Raw genomic sequence first — 23,543 nt, 5'->3', positions numbered from 1 at the left:
TGATCAATTGAACCCTTTAGGAACTTAACCCTAATAAATAGAATCAGCACCTTATATGGAAAAAGTTATACAAAAATAATATAGACGCATACCCAACACTGGGCCCAGTAACCCCAGTTATTTATCTTGTTCTGCAGTGTTGAAAGAAAAACACAGTATGTACATGCAAACATAATGCATTGGCATGGCAATTTGCATGCTGTAACATTTTCAATAAAAAATACTTCAGTACATACAGGTATTACCGATTTTACCTGCATCAAAATGACTGTTTTCTAGGATACAGGATTAAGGCATTTCTGAACTTTACGTTTGGCTATGCTTGGTTACCTTAGGTGTACCTAGTGTTTCTTATTCAAGCATTATATTAGTCATTTACAGATATAGTATGTAGCTGAAACTTACCTTTAGGGATTACAGTGTGCTTAGGGTGGATCTTCTCAGGGTTGGATGTGATCTGAACTGAAGCCTGGTAGGCTTATTACTCAGATTCACCCAGCTGAATTCAGTTTTAAGTCATATTTACACTGTGGTTCTGGAACAGGAGGTGCTGTGAGAAGTTTCAGGGAGGACGCAACACTGTAGCAGTAGGCATTCAAGGCCTGTGGAGCTGTGAAGTGTCCTTCACTCACAATTCATTGGCACATACAGGCCTGTGTGACGTTTGTTTTGTTCCAGGGCAGCTGCTGGATGTTCAGAATGACTTGCTGGTCCCTGTGGATTGCAGACTGACAGGTTTAGGAACCACATACAAGGGATGCCATCGTTTTGGACGGGACTGCACTTATCCCTGTGGGTGTCTTCTGCAGACAAGAATTGGAATTCAAAAGATTCAATGAAATAAAGAAAATCCACAGTGCTCAGATTTTGAACACCAAACAATCTACAGTATAGGTGTTTTAGAAGGGGTATTTCTGGCCGTCTCAAAGCTAAAACATGTTCTGTAGTTTATAGTAGTATTTCCTTTCAGATATTCATAAATATTAAGGTTAATAGTCACTTTGTAAAGAAAATGTAGTTCATCGACCCAGGGGACTTTTTCGACCTGAAAAAAGTAACAAGGACCAGGGGTCACAAATGGAGATTAGATAAAGGGGCATTCAGAACAAAAAATAGGAGGCACTTTTTTACACAGAGGATTGTGAGTGTCTGGAACCAACTCACCAGTAATGTTGTTGAAGCATGGCCTCCTCTCGTTTGTAAACGTTCTTATGTTCTTATATAAGTGATTGATTATATCAGTTGACAACTCATATCTCTGGAAAAAAGTGAAAGGGCTTACTTATTTTAATTATTATATATATATACAGTGTATGAATACAAATAAAAATAAACATATTTTCAGTGGTGTCACCAGGACAGGTTATCATGCACATTACATATAAGTTGAAGTTATTCTTCAACACTCTCAGTAAATTAATCAGGTATTCAATAACTCGGGTATGTTGAATAAGATATCCAGCCTTAATTTTTTTTTTTTTTTTTTTTTTATAAGCTGCAGTAAATATGTAAATGTATTTATACATTTCTATAGTAGGTAGATTAGGTGTTGTTACATGTGAGGCACACAGTGCTGGTTTAAATGTATAGTTTATGTACACAATTTATACTAGCATACAAAATTATTCAAACTGTGAGCATATATGTATGTATGTACAGTATGTATGGATGTGTAAAAAGTAAATCCATAATTCCCGTACTGACAACAAAATTAATGAATGCCTGTTCATAAATATTAATTTGTTCAGATTTAAACTTTAGCTGTTTACTGGCTAAGATTCATTTTTTTTCTTTTTTCAGTGAAACTTGATATATGTTGTGAAATGTCAGCGCTGGGTTAGGCACTAACATCTGTCAGAGGCAAACAGGCTTCTTCCTTCCAGCTGTTTCAGTTTGGTTGCCTCTCCCCTCCCCCCTTTAGACTGAAATTTCAGGTGGAATGAAGTAGTTATAAAACCGTCTATCAACACAGGGCCTGCTTGCCAAGCCAAGTATTTGGGTTGGAAGTCATACCTCCTCAACTGCTTGAAAACAGGAAGTATCTCTGTTAAGTGATGGATAGCTCTACTTTGCTGAGAGGAAGAAAAGGCTTGCTTTGCCTTCAGGGCGATTTAAATGAGTTCTGCAGTTGTATTCTACTGTGGGTTTGGGTGTGTGTATTTTTATAAAGATCTAGTTATAGAAAAAAGCATACTATACAAAATACAGGTACATTAAATATGTGTAGTGATACTGAAGTTACATGTTAAATTATTTATTATATGCACTTCACAAAATTATTTGAACGGTAGAATAATATTATTTTAAAAATTAAGTTAATAGTATGTATTTCCACATCTTGCTTATTCTACACCAATGAAGCTCTTATATACACATAGTGGGTATTAGAAAACGGTCGCTACAATGCAGTTACTAGTAAAAAATAACCTAAATAACCTCCCCCTGCTCCATTACACATCCATTACATATTGAAACACTGCGGGTTTAAAATACACGTTGACGTCCACTACAAAATGGTTGCCTGGCAGCAACCTCGTAGGTTTTGCTCGTTGTAATGGTATCTCCAAAATTATATTGATATAAGTGTGCGCTGATTAGATTCAGGGATAGCTAACTGGTGACGTGTGAATTAGATGATTTTAATATTAAAACATATTCACTGGGAGCACAAAGATGCCATCCCGTATAAAATAACTGTATTTATAGGTCTTTTGCTTATGAGTGCCTTTATGTAGGCTTAGTGTTCTTCTGTAGTCCTAGTTAGACATAGTTATGTATCTATTCTGAAGTGTATGTCAGCATCTGTAAATGCTATATCAAAAACAAAAGATGTTGTACATAAGCAGTTTCTGTCAGTAGCTAGTCCAGGCACATCTTATCCCCAGTATTCATGGAAATCATGCAATACTTTTCCAAAAAGGCCTCCAGGTTTTAAAAGGATATGGAGTGATTAATAGAAGAGGCTTATACAAAGCTTTATACAAAGGAGAGCTTTTTATATGATTCTAAATCTTATGTTCTCCTTGTTTTGTATTGTGCAAAATCATTTTACATCATTCTACATCCTCTTTTTGTTGTAAGATGTCAAGTTCCCTTTGTTTATTGACATGATTTTTGTTATGTAATGTGTACAAAAAACTGTAACTAGGTGTGTATTTTAATGGAACATCCTCATATGTTAATTGATTTAAAAAAAAAAAAAAAAATGTAGGAAACAATGGTGCTGGTTCACCTAATTGAAAATAAAAGTTGTATTTGAATGAAATAACACTTCAGAAATTGAAAACAGTCAGACATGTCACGCACATCTTATATAATATAATTATATAACTGTTAGACAAGTCCTAACTCAATGTACTTTTGCGACGCATAGTGAAGAACATATCTGAAGCAGCAGAGAGGAATAACAACTGGCTCTGGTTGAGACAAAAAGATTCTGGTTGGGGATCTCAACCACAGTAGAAAGAAAGCAATGTCGATGTAAACACCAAGGATGGAAGGTGCCCACTTGAGGACCCCAGAGTACCCTACTTAGCTCAATCCAGACGGTTGTCATGCTGATGCGCTGGGGAGGCCGCACTGTGGTTGATCCCCGGAGTCAGCATCGCAGCCGTTGTGCGTGCTGATGTGCCGGGGCGGCGAAATAAGCTGATCCCTGGAGCCAGCATTACACTTCAGCCATTAACACCAGGCAGAAGGATATCTACATCATCAGATGGAAGGAAACACAGATGGATCACATATGTTTACAGTAAAAGAAGCTATGTCTTAGTTGGTGCTTATCTTGGTGAGATATCAGCATGAAGTTTTAACACCTACTCTCATGTAATGGAAATCTTGAGTAACATCAGTGGTTGTATTGATAAGGACTTAGCCTTTCAAAATAACTACAACACAACTACAACACAAAGATACTCTGTAATGCTTTGTGAATACGGACCTAGATGTCAAATGGAAGTTTGACTTTAGCCTTTTGCGGTCCTATGTCAGCCCAGGTCCGACATTAAAATTGTTCCTTTCCGGTCCATCAAAAAGGCATCAATCACAGGTCCCTAGTCGTTTCTTCTACGGAAAAAGCAGAGAAAAGCTTTCAGTGGCTGAGAGAGACCGAGAGAAGCCGGAAAAAAAGGAGGCGGATCTGAGTAATACGCATAGTCCCTTCACCACAGACATAACACGGACATAAACAAACAAGATAGCTGCTTCAGCATCCAGCACTTAAAGAAAATCGCAGACATTTGCCAAACTTTTTGAGATGTTATAGTAATAAAATAATGACTTGGATAGCATTATTGAGGAGTTTGGTGATAAATCGAGTGATAAGGAGATGATTTATCAGTATGCACGACTATGAAGAGATATGTGATAAATACAGAGAGCAAGGGGTGAGGCAGGGCTGGAGATGCAGTACTGAGTGTCATGTTGATATGCAGTGCCCTTTAAACCTGTTTTACTGTGCATGTGAAAATAAATTATACCGGACGCACCTGACAGGCGCTGAATAAATTGACCGCAAAGAGTTAAGGCAGCCATTTCTATGATTCTGTTGCCATAAGCCATAATGTCAAGTCCTGCTTTAAAAAATAAATAAATAAATAAAAAAGATGCAACTGTTCCGTTGGACTGTCCTGTTGAAAAAGTTACTTTAAAACAGAGGTTTAAACAGAGGTTATGCTTGTGGGCTCACAGAACCAATTAAAAGTTTGGGGGTGATCTTTGGTCCTGATCTATCATTTGAGACTCATATTAGGGAAGTTACTAAAGTATCTTTTTACCATTTGAGAAATATAGCCAAACTTAGACCAATTATTTCCATATCTGATGCCGAGAGACTAATGCATGCCTTTGTTTCATCTAGAATTGATTATTGTAATGCTCTTTTTTCTGGTGTCCCAAAACATGTGGTATCCCGCATGCAGCTTGTTCAGAATACCGCCGCTAGAATTCTGACTAAAACCAAAGAAAGTGAACATATTACCCCTGTTTTGGCCTCTTTACACTTTAATGTAACTTTAAAATTGCTGCTTTTGTATTGTATGTATACTGATATTTAAATGTTATTTAAATGGTTTGATTGTGGCAGTTGTATGTGTGACATGCTATACAAATGTATTGTGGTTTGTTCTTTTTTCTGCCGTGTACTGTACAGTGTTTTGTGATATTTTTGTATAAGAAGTGCTATATAAATGCAATAAATAAATAAATAAATAAATAATTAAAATAAAATGAGAGAGAGAGACAGTTATCTCTTGGTTTTTAATAGGCTTACAGACCACCAAAATGTCGCAGGAACACCAGTAGACTATCGTCCAGTAATAATTACCACCCCATACTGTATCTGCAGTTTACTTGTGATCCACGAAAACTCCTTATCTATTCATGTCAGAGCTTCAGCCTTCTCTCTAACTGACAGCAATAGCTGTAGGCACTTATTATATTTTTATATATATTTAATTTAATTCAGCGCATATCCACCTAAAGCCTGTGATAAAACATTACAATCATGGATCTTACTGTGTTAGCTGACTTGTCAGGTTATATGGAAGATTAAGAAGACCTTTTAAAGATGCAGTATCTTTTTTTTTTGTTAAAGACGCTTGATTATACAGTATAATAAATGAGAGATTACAGAAATAGAGCAAGGCTATTATTATACAGTAAAGTTGAGAACCAGAGGAGGCCATTCAGTCCATGAGCTTGAGGTGACATCTGTTATACAATACGAGTCTATTATATATTAGAGTCTATTAAGTCAACACACACAAATATCGAATATAGACCACGTTAGAAATTCTTTATGACTTTTCTGAAAGCAATGTATTATTTTTTTGTTTTGTATTTTCCAGTGACCTGTGAAGGTAATTTTTATTTTATTTTCACTGATGTAACTGAGAAACCTTAGTAGTGAAAAAGCATAGCCAATTGAAATGTAATTCCTGCTTTGCTGGTTTTCCCATAGGCCTTGATGCGGCCAGGTCGGATTGATCGAATCATCTACGTGCCTTTGCCAGATGCGGCCACGCGCACAGAGATACTTAAACTGCAGTTTAGAAGAATGCCCATTGCTGATGATGTCTGCCTCGATGACCTTGTGATCAGAACAAAGAAGTACTCCGGAGCTGAGGTAAACTCTTCTAATATGTTGGTACAGTTTCATGAAAGGGGTTTTCTCATTGAGATTTAAAATATAGCATTAATATAAAAGGGATAGATTGCTTTTGACTTCAGATGAATAAATGAATCCTTCCGTTTTAATCAATGTACGGCAGAGTTGTATTGGGTGATTATATAGACAGCTAACCACTTTGCACTTCCCTTATGGGAAAAAAAAAAACATTCCCTGTAGAGTAATGGCACTTGGCAGGTGGAGGCACCAAATGAAATGGAATGGTAGCTGACGCCTGTTGGTGTTCTTGCTCAGCGATAAGAAAAGAGCAGTAACTATGATTTTTACTAAGATGCATAAACTTCTTGATGGATTTTATTCTTCAAAACTGTTAAGAATGTTTTTTTGTTTTTTTTAGTAACAATGCAATGTGGTCAACTGACTTCACAATAACTGTATTTAAAGTGTGAATGAGGATCTGTTATAAAACTGGAACTTCTCAGTGAACCGCTGTTGCAAATGCGTGGCTGTCCTTGCCACGTTTCAAACAAAAGATTGGTCAGTGTTGTGCAGAATAAGCAGAGCAAATGGACAGAAGATAACATAAAGCATTCTAAAATAATAATACATTCTTGTAATGATTGCTCCATAAATACATTTGAATTTTTTTTAAAACATTTACCAGTAGTAGGATTTGTTTATCAGCATAGATACTTATATCAAAAGTCCTTTTCATTTGTATATACAATGAGTCTATTCAAAGAAAATAAATATTAGCAGCTTATATACCAGTGAGAATATTCCAGCTAAAATGTGTACAATCTTTTACAGCAAGGGCAGACAAATGTGTGCAAGACCATTGTTTGGCAGTGGTCTTGATAAAAAAGGAAGTGAGGTGTACATGTTGTTCTGCCTGATTGGACAGAGCTCATTTGACCTATTCTATGTTCCACAAGTAGCACATATTTAAATACACGTATAAATAAAACCAGGTAAGAGACAGATCCATAAGAGTGTGAAAAAAAACATTGATGCATGGACTGACATCAGTCTCACCAGGGGTCCTCAGATGGTGATTTGTTGACAAGCTCAGAGTTACATTTGTCAGCATCATTGTGACAGCGGCTGACACCAGCATGTGAACTCCCTTGCATACTCAGCATGGGTGCTTCCTATCCAGTGTGCTACCGGCACCATATGGCTCAGCAGTGGCATCCTGACAGTGTGGAGTAAAATTGAAAAACAGTTGCCTTGATGAATAACAAAACAACACAATAAAATAATTCACCTCACTCCATTGTTAATATATTCTCACAACTTGCTGTTGCTAAAAAAAACTTCAACCTTGGTGTCTTTAAAAGAAAGACTTCTAGCTAAAAAGTTTGTCAAAGAAATGTAAACCTTTATTTTTAGTATTACTACATATTCTACCAGCAGAGTTCTTTTATAGTTATGGAGGAACCAAATATCTAATATGTAAATGTCTTCTAAAACGCAAACACGGGAACACCTCAGTTCTGTCTTCTGAATGTTGTTTTGTACAAAGTGGTATCAGTCTCTCTCAATCCCTTGAAACAAAGAAAATAACACAGGTTTAGAATCTAATATAGTTGTATCAGTGTACAGTAACGTGATTCATTTTGTATTCAGTTTATTTGGGGGTTTATAGCAATCTTAAAAAATAACTACTTTCTACATATATTTTCTTCGTCCAGTTTTCGTTGAAAGCCATGCATGTTATAAAAAGGGTGGCAGTGAGGGCTTCTTTATAATTCAGGGCTGTCAATCAAAACATAGTGTCATGTTGAATCGTCATTTACTGCATACTATAGAAAGCTTAAAAGTGCAGGAGTAAACGGCATGTTTGTCCTAATAGCGGGAGACATGAGGTTTTACTGGGTTCAGCTAGTAGTTCCCCATTAGGCTTGTCAGCTCTTTGCCCTTTAGTGTGTTATTCACTGAAATAAGCAGGTTTGAACCGGCTTTAACTCTTCTGTACTGAAGAATCACAGTGATGAAAGTGACCTTCGTAGCTTAATGAAACATTAGAATTGTCAATATGTCTACATTTGTGTTATTAATATTCAGTATTTGAGACAACAGTTACAGGAGAGAACCCTAACATACAGTAGCCTCGGATTCCTTGGAATTAGTGGCATGTAAATATGTTTTTATAATGTTATTGTGATTTACACACTCACACATGCAGGGCTTTCAGTATGTCAAAGGGATTCTCTCTCTGAAAGGTTTCTTTCACTTAAATAATACCTGAAATATTTAATGTGCCTCGAGCCTTGATTATCGTATTTATTTTAATTGCTCGTGGCTTCATGCTCACGATGAGAAGCCCCAAGATTAGTTCTCAGATGTGCCCCTACATGCCAGACTTTTGTATTACTAGATTGAGAGGAGTCATTGTGTAGCTGTTATGATAATGTTATTCATTGTTGTGTTAGTATTAGTACAGCACGTGCAGGTTTAAAATTAGTTGCATACTATATGAAAAATTACAAAAACACCAAACCTAAGCAGAAGAGGATATTTCACCGGTGAAACAAACTTTTACTAGGTTAGCTGTATGTGTTTTCCTCAGAAGTGATGAAACATTCAATGCAGTAACAGAAGTGAAACCACATTTTTTTAATATTGCATGATTCAACAACCATTTTATTCTTTCTTCCACTTTAAGCAATTAAATGACAGCCCAGCAGACACATATGTTGTAATGTTCAGTAAGTTACCTATTCAAAACAAACTGGCATCATAAGATTCACTTCAATCAGAATAGTGTTTTGTGCAGGTACAATGCATTTATATTTTTGTCTAATTATTTTTTCTTTTTAAAAAGCTAGCTCACTAATTGTGTTCAAGAACACTCCAATTGTGATAAGCCCACCACTAAAGGAGATTTGGAATGGCCCAGGGCACTGTTTTATTAAACTGTACACCTGGCTGACCTGCACATTGAGAATTGTCCTTGTGGCATTTTGCTTCCCACTTTTTTAAAAAGGTAATTACAATTACAGCAGTTTGAGATTAGCACCTCTGTTATTTCCTCCACTTCCTGGCTTCAGGGTGTACAGCCCATCTGCAACATTCAGTACCTCAATTGTTATCATCCACCACTGTAGAGCCACCTTAATAGAGGACCTTAAAAATGTCTGTGCATCCTACCCAGTGTGAAATGGAGAAAAAATCTATTCCCGGAAATATAAATGAGCATGCATTTGTTTATTCATCTCTTATTCACTAAAGGTACCTTCGATCCCAACAGCATCAGAAACGAGTTGTGGCATGTCAAGCCAGATATCTCTCCAGTTACAGCATAGCACATGCAATGTTTACCAGGTAATTAAAATAAGCACATTTTACTGGTACTGACAGGAATTTGTTTAATGACTTTACTGGTTGTAGTAATTGGTGGTTTCCTATGTGGAATTACTGAACAATTAATAATAGAAGTTATGGATCAAGCTTGAGCTGGAATAAAGACAATTTTTAAAAGCACTTCCGACACTTGATATAGTAATTTATTCTAAAGCGAACAATGACGTTTCTATGGTCCTACATTGTCCTGAGTTCTCACAGCACTTATGCATCAATCACTTTTAGTCCTTGTCGCAGAATTGGCCGTGCTGTGAGCTGTGTAGTACAATAGTTTTTAAACCTTGGGATGTATTGAGTAGGAACTGCATGTTGCTGAATGCATTAGTGTCTGACGTAAAGCAAAAGTGGAAAGCTATATTACTATTATCAATATTGGTGGTATTAATGTCATGGTGAAATTTGAACATAGAGTATATCCTGTACGAAGTGAACTGGGCCAGAACTGTTAAAAAAATGAATTAATAAATTCAAGCCCTGATTGCAAATACTAGTCTGGTTGACAGTCAAATGTTTTTTCCTATTTCAAAAGTCCTTTCCTAAGTAAAAGGCAGAAGGTCCATAACATATGTTTTTAGCCGATTAATGAACAGTACAGTACAATACAATACAGTTCACATAAAGAATAATGAAACTATTACATTAAAAACAGTCTAATATAAAACTGAAATTAAGAGACAAAAAAGTTGGTTTTAAAAATCTAGTTTGTAAAAAAGACAATTGGAAAGTCTAAAATAAAAATGTAATACAATTGGAATAAATAAAAGAAAATTATTTCATTCTAAATTAGAAAAACTATGATAAAAGCCAGTTTGTAAAAATAGAACAATCAAAAACAGTCTAATAAAAAAAAAACATTTTTTAAAACCTGAATTAAAAAGGACATAAAAAGCAATTTTAATTGTAAAACTGGAAAACTAAGAAACAAATAAAAATGTATTTTCAGTCTTGATTTTAACAGTAAGAGTCCCAGCTTCCCTGACAGGAGGTAGAGCATTCCATAATTTAGGAGCTTTACAAGAAAAAAAAAAAAATATATATATATATATATATATATATACAGTATATATATATTAATTGCATTTATATTGAGCTTTTTATACAAAAGTATCGCAAAGCACTGTACAGTACATAGCAGAAAAAAATAACAGTCCACAATACATTTGTATAGCATGTCACACATACGATTGCCACAGTCAGCCTAAATAAAGATGTAAACAGTATACACATAACATAAAAGCAGCAATTTTAAAGTTACATTAAAACCCACTAAGATAAGAAAGCCATTTTATAAAAGTGTGTTTTTAGACTTGACTTGCAAACTGTAACGGTCCCAGCTTCCCTGACAAACGAAGGCAGAGCATTCCATAATTTCGGAGTTCTACAAGAAAAAGCCCGACCTCCCGTGTTGCTTTTGTTGACTCTAGGAATAAACAGCAGCCCTGCATCTTGTGATCTCAGAATGCGGTTTGGAAGATGCGAGGTCAGTAACTCCTGCAAATAAGTAGGTGCTAATCCATTCAGGGCCTTGTAAATTAACAGCAAAATCTTAAAATCAATTCTATACTACACAGGAGCCAGTGCAAAGAGGCCAAAACAGGGGTAATATGTTCACTTTTTCTTGTTTTAGTCAGAATTCTAGCAGCAGTGCTCTGAACGAGAGCTGTAAGCGAGACACCACACGGTTCTAGATGAAACAAAGGCATAAATCAGTCTTTCGGCATCAGGTACTGATAATAGGTCTAAGTTTAGCTATGTTTCTCAAACGATTAAGGATACTTTCCTAGTATGAGTTGTGAATGATAGATTAGGGACATGTCCCCCAAATTTCTCATTTCTAGTTTTAGCTCTGATGAGAATGCTAAAGTCGAGTTAGAAATCAACATTTTTTTTTTTTTTTTTGTTGGTTCTGAAAACCCAGTAGCATAATCTCCGTTTTATCAGAATTCAACTTTAAAAAATTCTGAGAGATCCAGCACTTGATGTCAGCAAGGCAAGCAGCTAATAACACCCCAGCAGAAGTATTTCCAGGCTTTAAAGACAAATATAGCCGAGTATCATTAGCATAACAATGGAAGTTCACTCCGTGTCTGCTGATGTCACCTAAAGGTAACATATATCAGAAGATAACAAAGGACCTAAAATAGAGCCCTGCAGAACACTGCAGACAACTTCAGGCAATGCCGATTTCACCTCCCCAACAGAGACAAACTGAAACCTATCGGAAATATAAGACCTGAACCAAGACAGGACACCTCCTGACAATCCCACGTAGATTTCAAGACGATTCAATAAAATTGAGTGGCCCACAGTGTCAAAAGCAGCACTTAGATCTAGGATAATTAAAATTGAGGGAAAGCCCGAGTCGGAGCTTATCAACAGACCATTTAGTACTCAAACAAGGACTCTCTGTTCTATGTGCAGCATTAAATCCAGACTGACATTTTTCATATATGCTATTAATGGCTAATGTAGAAGTGGAAGATAGGGGGTGTGGGTATTCACTGATTGACAGGAGAAGAGACTGGGGTTTTCTTTGATACGCCCCACAGGCGTGCAAGTTTTATTTACATATACACAGACACCTCACGTGACGCTACCAATAATGGTAACTTGCATGGGACATACGGCCCGGTGTACAAAAGGGCAAATAAAACACTTCACAAAATCAATTACGAGTAAAAGGTGCCGTAAAGACTAATAAATGGAGGTCCTGCTTATACGCCTTGCTATACTGGCTGGGATCTAATGTCCCAAAACAAGCCCCTTTTACTACACAGATTAAACAACCGCAATCCTGGATATACACACAGTCGTCAGCAGTTGTTGCTTCCTCTTCATATATTTCAATAAAATTCTGACCCCGGATATACACACGGTCGTTGCCAGTTTTACCTTCTTTCCTCTGAAGCGCCGATCCCGGTTACAAAACATGGACATCAAAGGAGTATTGCTTTCACAGATTTCCCTGTCCATGTAGCATGGGCAATCTTTATTCTGGTGCTTGTCATGGCCTTGCAGCAGCCCTGAGGTGCATAACCAGGAACCTTTTACACTCCACTGGACCAGGACCACCTGCTGGTTAGGGATCGGCAGCTGACAATCACCAGCTGCTTTTCCCCGTAACCAAACACAGCTGGTAGGATGTCCCAGACAGAGAGGCAGGTTTTCCAATACATATTTAAACACATTAACCGCACTATTTACATAAACACACACACAAAAAGCCACTTTTCATGTGCAGGGCTTCAGCCCTACTACAGCAAGAAATTGGTGCAACAACTTTCTATAGAACCTAAGCTAAAAATGGCAGATTGTAGATTGTAGAATAATTATTAAGGACTTGGGGGTCTGTGAACAGGTGGTTAAGTGGATACAGGTGCAGGAGTGATGCAGTGCGTGAATGAAGCAGACAGAGATACTTGTAATCCAGTTTGAAAAGGTTTTATTTTTAGTTTCCAGGTCTGGCGACCGAACAATAATCCCTCGGCAATACACACCAATGTGTACTGCACAGGGTAAATAACAAGGGAATTGCAGTCCCAAATAATAAACAATATCCGCCCCACAAAAATACAGGCATGGTCACCAGTTCTGGGTGCGTGCAGTAGTGCTCGTGGTGGGTGATACACATTTATATCTGTGACAATTGTGAAGTGTTGTTCCGGCTTTAGGTGCTGGCCCCACGGCGACAGCTCCGGAACATAAGAAAGTTTACAAACGAGAGGAGGCCATTCAGCCATTCTTGCTCGTCTGGTTGTTAATAGCTTATTGATCCCAGAATCTCATCAAGCAGCTTCTTGAAGGATCCCAGGGTGTCAGCTTCAACAACATTACTGGGGAGTTGGTTCCAGACCCTCACAATTCTCTGTAAAAAAGTGCCTCCTATGTTCTGTTCTGAATGCCCCTTTATCTAATCTCCATTTGTGACCCCTGGTCCTTGTTTCTTTTCTCAGGTCAAAAAAGTCCCCTGGATTTATTCTAGGTGAGGTCTTACTAATGCATTGTAAAGTTTTAACATTACTTCCCTTGATTTAAATTCAACACTAATCACAATATATCCAAGCATCTTGTGTACTTTACACTTTTCTCTATTAAATGTAATTTGCCATGTGTCTGCCCAGTTCTGAATGCTGTCTAGATCATTTTTAATACAAATTTTGAATACAAACACTAGTGTTAGCCGTCTAGTGAATACAAACAAGACAACGATAGACACACAGTCACGATTTTTGGTCACAGTAAACACTGGGTCTCTCGCAATCTTTTAGGTTCATAGGTATAAACCAAAACAAAGGAACAGATTACGATTCTCCTTCCCTTTTTATGCCGTCACACATGACCTCTTGGTAAACGAGTGCAACCACCTCTCCAATCTGTGACTGCCACATCGTTTCCCTTCCGGGTCAATGCGTTATTGCAACACAGTCTTGGCCGACTTCCCTTGAACCCTGGGAAAGAACTGTCAGACCAGCTCGTCCAAGGAACTCTGTTCTCGCTGCTTAGTGCCCTCACAGGTCGGGAGGGAGATTTACAACCAAGAATCATTGTATTTCTGTCACAGGGTCCAAGTTAGTTTCCTTGAGCAATGGCTTTACCATAGGTACCTTAAGTATTAAGGGAACTATACCAGAAGAAAGTGATACATTTATATATATTTTTTAATCTATTAACACAAAATACATATTATTAGTTTAGTAGGAATAGGATCAAGAGCACATGTAGTGGGTCTCATATGCAGGACTGGCTCTGTCAGTTCTTGTAAGGTAATCAAGGAGAAAGCCTCCATAGTAGCCTTAACAGGTCTAATTCGTACAATTATGGAATAATCCTCTATAATAGGAGTCTGTAGAATCTAATTTCTGATGTCTAGAATTTTGTTTAGAAAACAATTTAAGAAGTCACTGCAGCAATAAGAGGAGCCTCTTCCTAATCTACATTAATGACTTAGATTCTGGTATAGTAAGCAAACTTGTTAAATTTGCAGACGACACAAAAATAGGAGGAGTGGCAAACACCGTTGCAGCAGCAAAGGTCATTCAAAATGATCTAGACAGCATTCAGAACTGGGCAGACACATGACAAATGACATTTAATAAAGAAAAGTGTAAGGTACTGCAGGCAATTAAATGTCCATTATAAATACCATATGGGAGATACTGAAACTGAAGAAGGAATCTATGAAAAAGACCTAGGAGTTTATGTTGACTCAGAAATGTCTTCATCTAGACAATGTGGGGAAGCTATAAAAAAGGCCAACAAGATGCTCGAATATATTGTGAGAAGTGCTGAATTTAAATCATGGGAAGTAATGTTAAAACTTTACAATGTATTAGTAAGACCTCATCTAGAATAGTGTGTTCAGTTCTGGTCACCTCATTACAAAAAGGATATTGCTGCGCTAGAAAGAGTGCAAAGAAGAGCAACCAGAATTATCCTGGGTTTAAAAGGCATGTCGTATGCAGACAGGCTAAAATAATTGAATCTATTCAGTCTTGAACAAAGAAGACTACGCGGTGATCTGATTCAAGCATTCAAAATTATAAAAGGTATTGACAATGTCGACCCAAGGGACTTTTTTGACCTGAAAAAAGAAACAAAGACCAGGGGTCACAAATGGAGATTAGATAAAGGGGCATTCAGAACAGAAAATAGGAGGCACTTTTTTTACACAGAATTGTGCTGAAGCTGACACCCTGGGATCCTTCAAGAAGCTGTTTGATGAGATTCTGGGATCAATAAGCTAATAACAACCAAATGCGCAAGATGGGTCGAATGGCCTCCTCTCGTTTGTAAACTTTCTTATGTTCAATGTTACGGGTGGGAGTATTAGGAGGGGAGGATTTAGTAATTTATCTAGGGAAGCGAATATAAATCTAGGATTGTTTTTGTTGGTTTCGATTAAATTAGAATACTATGATGATCTAGCCAACACCAGAACCTTGATATATTTTACCTGGCATTTTCACGCAAATTAATAAATGTGCAGTTTAGATTCCTTCCATCTGTGTTCGAATTTACGACCCTCACATTTCAATTTACGAGTAGAAGATTTTCAATTGACCATAGAAGAAAGTTTGTCGGTTTCTTCAACACTATACTCTGGCAGGCTGCAAAACACTACTACTTTCCCTCTGGCAAGATAGTATAACGATTGACACACATCTGTTGGCTCGATTTTTTTTTTTTCCTCATGGAGAGCTGGTAAAATGTGTGTGTGTGTGTGTGTATATATATATAAATAGATGGGCTTCAGTGAGCTACAGGAAAATAATTCCATCTCGGGTTTATGTGATGTCATAAACTACGAGACCGTTGTGTCGCAGAAACCCAAGATGGAATTATTTTTCTGTAACTCACTGAAGCCTATCTATTATTTTATTTTTTTATAATACATGGGTATTAGTATCTGTAATAAAAAAGACAATAAACGGGTGTTAAGGTTCAAATTGCAAGTGAATTTAATGAATAATAATAACGTGCATTAAGTCAATATTAAAGAATCTTAAATATCATTTTCTTTTTGATAATTCAGGAACGGTGAATTAAACTGGGTAGATAATGAACTGCAAAAAAGAATGTATTTTTAAGGAAAATTTGTTTCAATGGGGTATGCTTTTTTTTTTTTTTTAGTCGCAGTCAGAGTCGGAAGATTTGTGTCGCATGCTTAGTTGGTGCTCCCGTTGGTGAAGGATGATTGTAAATCTTCATAGAGACTGTCTTTAATTTCCCGTTCCTGTCTAGTTTCTCTGTGATACGAATGTACCAGCTTTTTTTTTTTTTTTTTAACGTATTCTCATTTTGTTGATCATTACTGAAAATGTCACCACTGCTCTGTCTCACTACTCCAATGTGACAGAAAAACAAAGCTGCATGAAGGAGTACAAAGAAGTGAGACATACAGTGTTATATGGAAATGTGGCAGGGCAGTAGGGAAAGTATAATATAAGAAACATACAGGATAAAACCATGGAAATTAAAGCAAATCTAAATTCAGGTTATTTTATTAACTTTGTAAACATCTGGGGAAAGGTGGCGTACATTTCCCCAGCTGTTTTTGCAGTGCTGGATGTGAAATACATATCTGTTACCTTTATTTAAGGACATTAAACATCCCGTATGTGCTTTTACACTGTCTAATATTAGGAACCTGAAGTGTTTCAAAAGTAACGCTTTGTCAATATTATTTTAAAGGTTTGGACTTTTAAACTGCTGCTCTTGTCCAACCTTTTTTTTTGTAATTATTATTATTAGTACTAAGTTCCTTTTCTATATTTTCTGTTTAATAAAACATTTCCTGAGTGTAACATTTTATTCCTTATCTTTTCCTCTGGGTAAAAGAATACTTGTAAAGGTTCCTATTCATTCTTTCTTGGTCTAAAGGATTAGAGTCTGGGTAGCTGATATTTGTTTTGGCACTGTCAGTTCCGAAGTACATACAGTGGTGCAAGATTGGAGCAGAGTGCCAGAACAGTCAGTATATATATCAACCCCACGCTTATAGGAAGCAAGCAGGATGAGTGGGCATTATAAATCTTCAGGCCTACTTATTGAAATTGGCCTGTCCAGAGGCACAAGTCAAAGAATGCTCCTATTACTTTCTTTTCCATGATTCATATGGTACTGCAAATCTGCAAAACCAAATGTGACTCCTATTGTGCTTGGCTGGTTGATTGCAGTATAGATGGGTCTGTTTTAATGATCAAAACTGCTTCAGATCAAAATACTGCTTTCCTAAAACCCATTCACTGTATTCAATATTATATTTAGTGATGTTAATATGTTTTTTTTGTTGTTGTTGTTCCACAAAATCATGCTTCTTTGACCACAGTGTTTTATTCAAAATATAAAACATATAAAACATGTGTCTAAAATGTAGGCAATTTCTGTTTTCTGTCTTAAATTCTACAATTTATAGGGAGCTTACTTGGTAGAACAGTATTTCAAATAAACAAGGAGTGCAATATGACACACTGTATGGGAGGAGCAGAGGATAAACTGACTAGATGCTCGGTTTAATCTAAAGCCCCTTTCACACTGGCACTCCTACCCGGGTCCTGACCCAGGTTCTGGCTACCCGGGTCACAATCCTGCATAGTGTGAAACCACGTAACTGGGTTGTACCTGGGTTGATCGGGGTCGCAGCGGCACACCTCAGGATGTGGGTCGACACACTTTGACCCGGGTCAAGCAAGACAAAATGCATGACGGCCATTCGTAAGCCGACGAAATAACAAACAGCCACACCTGCATGAAGGTTTCACTTCCACAAGGAACATTTCTGTTTATTCTGTTTAGCCATATTTTTGTTGATTGAGACGCACCAAGTGCCAGATTGCAGCAGAGATGAAGAAACATGCGCTGTAATCAACATTTGGGCCAACGGTTCTATCCAGAGAAGCTTGGATGGAAGAGTCTGTAACGCATTGCTTCCGGGGCATTGATACGCACATTGTGTACTTGCTTCTATCACTGAGGTCGACCCTGCTTTATCAAAAGCATTGTGAAATTGCATAGCCGACCCGCATGACACAGGGTCCCGACCCAGGTAGAGCATGCCAGTGTGAAATGAGCTTAACTGAACCAATACCACAGTAGATCGATCCAGGCATCAAATACAGACTACATATCGGTTTACATTTTGATTTTTGTATATTATTTTTAAATAATAACTTGGAAATGCTTTGGAAATTTCCATAGAAAGCAGAATAAATGTTGCCATCCTCAAGCATTTTGAATCTTTATGTTATTTCTGACCAGCGACCGATCTAGCTTCCCATAGATTTGTTTTGGCAGTCTCCACACAGAAATGCATCTTAATTCTGGGGTGTATTTTTAGAGATCAATATGGTAAACAATTACATGACGGTAACTCGGAGTATGTGAATGTACATTTATACAAGTGACATTTGAAAATGACCATGTAATGTAATGGTCACACAATCACTTTACATAATGGCACTTATGTAACCCATTTCATCAACTTAAAGTTCCACTGTGTGTGTGCTTGAGCAGGTCACTATCTCCTTGAAACTGACGGCACACGCTTCGGCACACGAGTCAGCGCAGGGGTGGTAGCGGTGAGCTGAGCCTAAAAATAATTGGCCATTCCAAATTGGGAGAAAATAATAAAAAATAATTGGCAACAACTTAATTAAAAAAAAAATAATAATAATTAAAAAAATGTACTGCTCTAATGAACGTAAGAGGCCAACCCATTGTAACAGCCCCTGTCTCTGAGCCACTACTATTAAAACAAATTGATCCCATAATTGCTTTGTGTTATTTTGTTTCTGGTCATGGTGAGAGGTGACTGGCAGGGATGATGAAATATTTAATCTTTACAGCTCAAGCTCTGACAGGTGTAATCTGGGGCTTTGTGAGGGTGAGGATCCTCTTCCGCCACACTGTAAAGCAACCCATTTAAACACACTCTGTCGGTATGAACCCTGTGGGTAAACAAGATGCCACAGACCTTGGTAAGAATAACAACTGATGCCTAATTTTATTTAAAAAACAGGATACACCATAATTACCCATAAGTTGTAGGTGTTCTGATGCATTTCTGGTGTTATACTGTATACAGGTTGCACGTTATGTCCAAGGTTTGCGGTATACCTAGTAGTACTGTGCAGGTTAATTCCCTTTAACATGTTTTAAAATTTTCTGTAACAAATAGTAAAGTGCAAAATAGGGTAAATCAGACCAAGCACCATCCCATTATCTGCCACTTTGGATCAGGTTTCCTTCTGTGTTTCTGGCAATACTACGCTGTGCACGAGATGATGCTGGTGCTTAAATATAAAGACACTTTGGCTAAACTAGCTGAAATGAACAATGTCCGTGGCAGGCAAACTGAATTATAGTTCCTGAACTCAAGGTTAACTCATATATATATATATATATATATATATATATATATATATATATATATATATATATATATATATATAGTACTTGCAATAAACTCTTCATAATGTTGCAATCCCTGTAACCACATATAACCTTACCATAACCACATTCCTAACTTTTTTTATATATATATATATATATATATATACCACACTATAAATGGACTTCCTGAGCAGCAGGTACTGTTAAGTGGGGGAAAAAAAGTCTAGAACTCTGCAAATTATAATCTGTGTTCTGCAGTTCTGAGCATGGGTCCTGGAGGTAAATGACAATTGAATCACAACAGATTCCTTTCCCCTTTCATAATCCCCATATTCCAACTCTAATCATACCAAAGTTTAAAATATGTAGGTATGACAAATAGTTAAGAAAGCCTTCTTTCAATCATTTTCTTTTAAGTTTTTTTTATTATTATTAATCTTTTGTTTTGTTAAAAGAGTAAGACAAATAAAATGTAAAGTTCATTATTTAATGCACAGTTTATTTTTAGCAATACTAAAATATTGGATTATTTTTCTTGTTAACTGAGCAAATGCAGTCATGTATTAGCACTCTTAATTGCCAAGGGCTCTGAGTGGGAATGAGGCTTCACCACAAGAATATTTTTTATGATAGTGTACTATTATTTAATTTAGCATCTTAAATACTCAAAAACACATATTTTCCTATCACAACATTTTTTTTCAGGTTAACAATATTTCTGTGAATAGTAGCTGTTTTTTTATTTACTTACCCAGAACATTCTTTAACCCACAAAAATGGATTGTTTAGACAATGTATGCATATGCTGACAGACTGAAAGATTTTAATAGAATACTCTCGTATTAGGTGCTTGGTTGGCAGCTGCCTCTATATCGTGCCAGTACCGTTTAGTATGTATTTGACTGTCACCAGGAACAAACTAATAGTGGTACATTTTAATCAGACAGCAGCCTGTTTGCACTTTGCTGAAGTGTGTGTATGTAGATTGGACAGTGGCCAATTGCAGTCTGTGGAACCATTGTTTCTGTTGTGTGGGTTCCAAATCTATTAATCTCTGCAGCTGACAAAATCAGCACTTCCCCCAACTGATTGCAGATTGTGCTTAATCCGCTCCATTAATATCTGTTTGTGTACGGTGTATTAAACTCCCACTGTGCTTTTGGGATTGTTACACAGCTTCTATCAGCTCTCTTGCTGGCATTAGTTTTTTCTTTTTTCTTTACGTCTGAACCAAATTCCTTCCAGGCACCATAAAACGATGTTTCAATTTCGACATGTGTCATCTCTTTTTTAAAGAATTCTGACTGAGATGTGCGTGAGAAACATATACAGTAAATTATTTTCTTGGTCTATCAAATGTATCTGTTTATGTCAATTCAACTCTTGCCTGCGAGATGTCTTCATATTTGGCTTCAGTTTTTTTCTATTTTGCCCCAAAGGATTAATTCAAACTCATGTTTCTTAATCCGAAAAAATTCACAGTGCAACATTTTTGTCATGTGGTAACCTGAGTTTATAAGTTTAGGTAAAGCAATTGTTAGAGTAAAAATAGGGTGGGTGTAGAAGTCAAACTTGATTCTAATAGAATAATATATATCCAGAACTTATAATAAATATTAAAATTGGGAATAGGATTTGGTGGGTTTAGTTCTCTACAAGATACAAAACATTTTCACAAACCCTAATCGGCACTAATCTTGGATGGCCTTATGTTACCTTATATAAGGTGGTCCAAGATTAGCTCTAAGGAAACCAGTCACTAATCCAGTTTGAATCTTCACTAGTAGTACTTGTTGAGGGCAGTGTATATAGTTTATATACTATTGACTTTACAATGTTGACAGTCATATACATTTTAAATGTAATAACTGAAAACAATATGGAATTGGTTGTGTAAGTTCAGGAAGGGATAAACAACAGTTAATGTTGAATCTGTAAAAATAATTCACTGTTTCGAGTGCAGTTACTGATTCAACACTTTGAGCTGTTTATGCCACTTAAAACATTTCTTCCTAATTGATACGAGATTCAATTGAGTGTTCATTTGGTAATTGGATTTGTTTTTTACTCATTTGTTACACTTTGTTCGAACAGTTAAAATGTTTGTCTCTCATGTTGTGGGAATGTTGTCATTAGTTCCTTTGCGTTTGAAATCCCACTTACAGACAAGCAAGCCAAGCAGGTAAAAAAGGACTCCAAAACAATAGCTGTCTGTCTGAAGGTAAAGACCTGTGTGTAGACCTGAAATGGTGTACGTTAAAACAAAGTATATTAAATCTGTGATTTGTGACTAGTATATTTAAAGTCAACAAACCAGATTAGTTAGGGATCCTCTGAAGTGTAGTTAGCGCTCCAAAACAGGAGCTAGGATTTATTTTGGTTTTGTATTGTTTGAAGCCGTGTTCCCGCTGGAAAAGGGACACCGTGGAACAAATAAACATACAGGTACCATCCTGTTCCCATCCTTTGTTGTCGAGAGTGCTTTATCCACCAAAGTGTTAGGAATCCAGTGTTCAAAAGTTATACTGTAAATAAAATTGCTTTGTCATTATTTGTAATTATGAAAACTTTAGATGATGATGTTAATATATAATTGTATTACCTTTAGCCTTTTAGCAAACAATATGAAATCTCAAGCCCTTTTCTAAGTGTTTCATTTGAAATGTGGAATGTTATAATTAACTAGAGTCAACCCTCTTTATACCGCTAGGTAAGGGCCATGGGCAAAAACGGGCACTAAGCAAGGGTGGCGTTATAGTGAGGGTCAAAAAATAAATAAATACACACACAAGCTTCTATGTTTGCAATAAATTCAAGCATTTTAATTTTTTTGTTATACAATTACAGTATCTTTAAAACTACAGTACTAGTTCTTAACACAACAGTATAGTGACTTTTATCATCATTTCCCATCTGTATGAAACATACATGCTTACTTCTGAGGAACAGTTTATACTTAAAATAAATAAAACATTCACCCAAACAACAATTCCATAAAAACGAAAAAACGTACGATTTTTAATTTATTTAACTTTTTTAAATTAACTTTACTGTTTGTGGCACGACTGTAAATCCTGCTGAATACTATCCCCCATTGAACGCTGCCATCTATTTATTTCACAGAGCAATTTAAGCTCAACAGCATTCTTTTTTTAAGCAGTTAAAAAAAAAACATTGAATATGTACAGGCAAACACTTTTTTTAAACGAAAAGTAAAAAAAACAAAAAAAAACTATTCTGCTGTTTACAAAACTGATGCTTTAGTTTAAGTTAGCCTTCATTTGTGCAAAACTTGCATGTAAACAAACAAACCTCTTACCGTAAGTTTTTTTTTTTCAACATTTACTGTGGTTTAAAAAGTCACTTATTTTAGACTGCATCAAGCCTTTCAGGTTAAACAAATCAACCCTTTCCTTCAAGGCAAGCCATTTGTTTTTATTCATTAGAATGTCTCCAATTGTCTTTCGATTAATAGTACATGCCTCACTTAGGCGAGAAAACATTTGCGATGTCTTGCTGACTTGCTTTCTTATTTTCAGATGCATACATGCAGGTTTTTTTTCTTTTGCTTTGGTGTTAAATGTAGGGTCGATTCGCCATTTTGTACTTTCTGTTTTGCTTTGGGAGCGGGAGTGTTGATGACACTGGTATGAACGTTCAGTTAATAACGAATTAGGAAAGTGAGTCAAAGGTTAACTGCATAACTTTGTTGTTTTAATTGGCCGTGATTATTTCACTGGCGCGACAATGAGGGAAACTACAATGGTTATATTTACGTTTGCTTGGCTTGGGAAGTTGGCAGGTGGCGGACAGCGGGGTGGCGATATAACGGGTACAAATAGCACTGTTTTATATTGGTGACATTTGTTCAGAGAGAATAGCTGGCGGTATGCGAGGGTGGCTTTATAAAGGGGGGCGGTATAACGCAGGACAACAGTAATAGTTGAAATGATTGTTGCATAATAAAATGGTATTCGCTTTTCTGTTGAATTGTTCTGACTGCAGTTTCCTTGGCGAATCAACAGTTTTCTGTGGATCCGTAGCACAAACTGTGGATTTATTAATCAGCAATATATCTGCCCCGCACTCCCCTTGTCTTCAAAGGCACACATTCACTTTTCTTTTTAAAGATTCATATAATGAATCAGTCAAAAGATCA

General features: G+C 36.6%; 1 protein-coding gene across 1 annotated transcript in view; it reads left to right on the top strand.

The window, feature by feature from the left end:
* afg2a (AFG2 AAA ATPase homolog A) overlaps positions 1-23,543 on the top strand; it is a 209,556-nt gene that overhangs the window by 155,004 nt on the left and 31,009 nt on the right. Inside the window, exon 15 of the mRNA XM_034035128.3 lies at positions 5,960-6,124. Coding sequence (XP_033891019.3) covers positions 5,960-6,124 — 165 coding nt within the window. The remainder of the gene's footprint in view (positions 1-5,959; positions 6,125-23,543) is intronic.

This window comes from Acipenser ruthenus, chromosome 1 (genome assembly GCF_902713425.1).
Source record: "Acipenser ruthenus chromosome 1, fAciRut3.2 maternal haplotype, whole genome shotgun sequence".
Lineage (NCBI taxonomy): Eukaryota > Metazoa > Chordata > Actinopteri > Acipenseriformes > Acipenseridae > Acipenser > Acipenser ruthenus.
The sequence above is the reverse complement of the archived record's forward strand: the minus strand, read 5'-3'. Positions and strand labels throughout refer to the sequence as shown.